The 4,846-nt window shown below is 32.8% G+C and overlaps 1 protein-coding gene across 1 annotated transcript in view; it reads left to right on the top strand.

Moving 5' to 3' along the window:
- Nucleotides 1-3,157: 3,157 nt before the first annotated feature.
- Nucleotides 3,158-4,846, top strand: part of LOC101510134 (uncharacterized) — a 4,884-nt gene continuing 3,195 nt past the window's right edge. The window contains exon 1 of the mRNA XM_004514797.1: nt 3,158-3,548. Within this exon, the coding sequence (XP_004514854.1) occupies nt 3,158-3,548 (391 nt within the window). The remainder of the gene's footprint in view (nt 3,549-4,846) is intronic.

The following is a 4,846-nucleotide window of genomic DNA, read 5'->3' as shown; positions in this document are numbered from 1 at the left end:
TTTGCTACAACCTAATTTCCTAAATAATTTCCCCAAAAATTACATGAGTTCCCACCCAAAAGCCTTTACCGCGAACTGCCAGAACTAAAACCCTTTTTGTTGCTTACGAACTACCCCCAAAACCCTTGTTGCTCGGTGCTGCGAACGCTTTCCCCACACCAAAACTGTGTCTTTCGCTCTCTCCGGCACCTTCCTCCGTGTTGCTCGACGCTGCTCCGGTGCCTTCCTCCGTGTTGCTCCGGTGTCTTCCTCCGTATTGCTCGGCGCTGCCAAACGACGCCTCTCGTCGCCGTCTGTTTACTTCCTCTCGCCGTCGTCTCTTTACGTCGTGCCTCAGTCTCTCGTCGTTGTCGTCTCTTTGCGTATCTCAATCTCACCAGAAGTTCGTGTTTGCCTTAACCCTAACTAGAAGGTCGCACACATGTAAGAATATGCTTCATCCATCTTCTTTTTTATGCTTCGATATGTGTTTTGATGTAAGAATTCACTAGAAGGTCATGCAAATCTGTTTTGCCCCTCTGTTTTGTCCATAATATGATTATCCCTTTACTTTAAATTATTTTGCTATATTTTAGTTTTTTTGTATACAGTTTCCATTTTATGTTTAGATTATAAACTATTTTTTGTTAACTTGAGGGACTGATTTGAGAGAGTATCTGCAATTGCTTTCAATTGAATTCATTTAGTTTTTTTTATTGCTAAGAATAATTGATATTTGGTGGTGTTAGTTTGAGGTGAAGTATGCACAGCTAATTTCATAATTCTTGTCTTAGCTCCAATACTTGTCATAATTCTAAGTCTGTTGTGTTCTTTTAATGGTATGGAGGTGTTTATTGTATGAATGATTTGTATTTCCTAGAATGGAGGTGTTCTTTTAATTGTATGGAGTTGTTTATTGTAAGAATAATTTATATTTACACAGTTGATTGCCCTTTGTATGGTACTCTACAACATGCTCAGTTGTTGGGGAAAGAATTAAAAAGTCCTTTATTTTGATCAACTTCAGATTTTTTTATTCATTGTGGTGAATCTCATTTATTAAATCTAAATGTGATTAGGCTTGTTTGATTAGGAAAACTCTTAGAATAAGAATTTTAACCTTCAAATAAATGGGAGGAGTAGTAAAAAAAACAAAAACTGGAAGGAGCATTAATAAATTAAATTGAGCCACATTATGTCATGGAGAACTAATTCTAAAGAATTAATAATAAGATTCAAGTAGATTGCACATATAACAGATATGCACAGCCCAGTGCAGGAAGCACACATGTACAAAGGAGAGTTAACTTTTCATTCTTGATTCATAGAAAAATTGATGGCAAATCAAATTCTCAAGTTAAAAGCACAAACTCAGATTCTAAAGTTAAAAAGCAAAACAAAATCTTGACCAAAATTACTGAAATTAGAGCAATCTTTTGCTGTCCTAAAGTTCATATTATTGTCTAAACAATAAAATGCAAATAAAAAGAAAAATATATAACTGTCCTAAAGTTCATATTATTATCTAAACAATAAAATGCAAATAAAAAGGAAAATATATAACTGTTCCGTAAATTGCCACATTGTAGTCATTGAAACTGCGCCTTTGTGAACTTGAAGCCTATCATATTAACTTGCTAAACATATATATTTTATAAATGGTTGGAACTCCAAATTGATGCATAAAATAGTTTACCCATTTCTTTACTGCCTTTAAAATTAAAATTTTAAAATTTCTTTACTGCCTTTATAATTAAAATTTTAAAATTTCTTTACTGCCTTTAAAATTTATATTTCTTTACTGCCATATTTTACCCATAAATCTACATTTCTTTAATTCCTTTAAAATTTTAAGCAAGCTATTATCCAAAGTGATCAGTGTGTTTAATATATTTGGATTTATTTTAATAGAATCCTCATGTTTGTGTCTGCAATATTTCACTATTATTTTGATTTGACTTGGTTAGTTTTTGTTGGCAAATTCCACTCGGTTCATTGTTTTAATGTCTTCATCTACATTTAGTTGTATAGCTCTACATCTAGTTGCATTGATGTTATAATTTCATTTGCGTTAAACTTCAATTTGTATGTTATTATTTTTGTTATTTAGAGTGATGGATAAAAAGTGGACTACACTTCATAGACTTAATTCAGAGTATCGGAAATGTGTAAAATCTTTTTTAGATTTTGCCTTCACCAAAGGAGAACCTCAAGGCCGCACAATTTTATGTCCTTGTGCCAAGTGTAGAAATTGTCGTTGGAGAAGAAGAAAAGTGGTCCGCAATCACCTAATAGAATTCAGTTTTGTACAAGGCTACGACGTTTGGGTAAACCACGGAGAGCAAATATCATTGCCTAAGGAAATGGATGATCATATGGAAGATCAAGAAGACTCATGTGATGACATCAACGACTTACTTTATGACACATTTAGGCACGCCGAAAAAGTAGAAAAAGGAAACAAGGGACCTAATGAGGATGCTAAGAAGTTTTATAATTTAATTAATGAGGCGAAGCAAGAGTTGTATCTGAGATGTGAAAACTTCACTACTTTATCATTTATAATTCGAATTTACTTGTTAAAGTGTTTTCATGGGCGGAGCAATGTATCATTCAATGCTCTTTTGGAGTTATTGAAAGAAGCCATGCCTAATCTGAACATTCCTGAATCTTTTAACAAAACAAAAGCCATAATCAAGGATTTAGGCCTTGATTAAAAAAAAAAATCATGATTGTCCAAATGATTGTATGTTGTATTGGAAATAGCATGAAAATGACGATACCTACAACACTTGTAAAGTTTCACGATGGAAGGAATTTACTCAAGTGGATTCAGAGTTTGAGGATCCAAAGTATGATCATAAAGTTCCTGCAAAAGTTTTGAGGCATTTTCCACTAATTCCAAGATTTCAGAGATTATTTATGTGTTCAAAAGCTTCTGATTCAATGAGATGGCATGAAGAAGGTAGATCAAAGGATGGTAAATTAAGGCATCCTACTGATGGCCAAGCATGGAAGGACTTTGATGTGCTTCATCGTGATTTTGCTTCTGAGCATCGTAATGTAAGGCTTGGCTTATCAAGTGATGGTTTCAATCTGTTTAGAACTATGAGTACATGGCCTGTCATGATGGTGATACAATTATCTACCTTGGATGTGCATGAAATCTAAGTATACAATGTTGTCGTTATTGATTCCTAGACCACAATCACCAAGAAATGATATTGATGTGTACCTTCAACCGTTGATTGAGGAGCTAAAGGAATTGTGGGAATTTGGAGTAGAAACATATGATGCCTCAAATGATCAAACATTTCAATTATGGACATCTTTACTATGGACTATTAGTGATTATCCTGGGTATGCTATGTTGTCAGGTTGGAGCACCAAAGGAAAATTGGCATGTGTGTGTTGCAATTATAATACTAATTCAACCTACTTGAGACACAATCACAAAATGTGTTATATGGATCATCGTGTTTTTTTACCGGCTAGTCATGCTTGGAGGGAAAGTAAAAGGTTGTTCAAGGGAAAGAAAGAACATAGGTCTGCACCACCAATGTTAAAAGGTATAGAAATCTTGGAAAACTTAAAAGATTTTGAGAATGAATTTGGAAAGAAGAATAAAAAAAAAAATGATGGTCCATGGAAGAAGAAGTCAATATTTTTTGAGTTGTCGTACTGGGCTCAAAATACTTTATGCCATAATCTTGATGTAATGTGTAACGCCCCAGATTTTGATTCAATACATTACTTAAAAATATTTATTTTCTTTCAAAAACGACATTAATTTTTTTTTAAAGTAGTTCATGATATGATAAATAAAATTTCTCTAGTAAATAGTTTGTTTCATTTTAAGAAATAACACAATGCCATTTATCGGATATTATTATTTTTGTAAAGACAATTTACTAATTGTAGAAAATATTCACTTAAAAATAGAATAATTCAAGTTTTTCCTAGCGGAAGGACCCCGCCTCTGCATTTCTATTTAAAATCAACGATGAAAAATAAATAAACTTAAAAATTGTATCACAGCGGTTTTATCACTACAAGCATTATTATTATTATTATTTTATTAAAGTACCTCTTTTTCCCACGCGCGTGCGCCAAGCAAACGTCATTCATGCAACCCTTCGAGATCGTTAGTACCTAAATGTTGGTGTAAGGGGTCAGTTCATCCTACGACAAAATTAGACCAAATAATAAGTTAACAACCATAAAATATAAATATAAAATCTTTTTGTAATAAAAGATTTAGAGAAATTGATTTTTATAATTTGTAAGGTGTATCAAAAATTATGAGATGTATCTAAATAACAAGTAGTAACTCACCTTCTATAAAAATAACAATGATAATAAAATATATGCAATTTATGCATGTCCTAAACAAATATGATCCAGATATAGTCAGCCACTAAAGCGTCCACACAGAAGTCACTCATACCAATGGGGAAAATTAAACCAGCCACTAAGGCGTCCACAAAGATGCATATGGTATGTCATGACAATGATAATAATGTTCGAAATGTACAAATCACTAGCCACTTAGGCAACCACAAAGAAAAATCATAACACAAATAACCAGCCACTTAGGCACTCATAAAGAAAACTATTCAAACCACAGATCACCAGCCACTTAGGCAACCACAAAGACAAATTATTCCAGATTAATTTCTTTTAAATTACATAAAACGTCAAATTTACGTTATCATGGATGTTCATGGTTAGAACTCAATAACTTCAACACATCAAATGTGAACAACCATCTCCAAAAATCACTACGTGTTATTGATAAAAATTAAAACTCATATCACCAAGAATACAATAACAACATAAATTTCATTCCTTTTACTATAAAATTTTC

This window comes from Cicer arietinum, chromosome 6 (genome assembly GCF_000331145.2).
Source record: "Cicer arietinum cultivar CDC Frontier isolate Library 1 chromosome 6, Cicar.CDCFrontier_v2.0, whole genome shotgun sequence".
Lineage (NCBI taxonomy): Eukaryota > Viridiplantae > Streptophyta > Magnoliopsida > Fabales > Fabaceae > Cicer > Cicer arietinum.
This window is presented reverse-complemented; position numbering and strand designations above follow the sequence as displayed.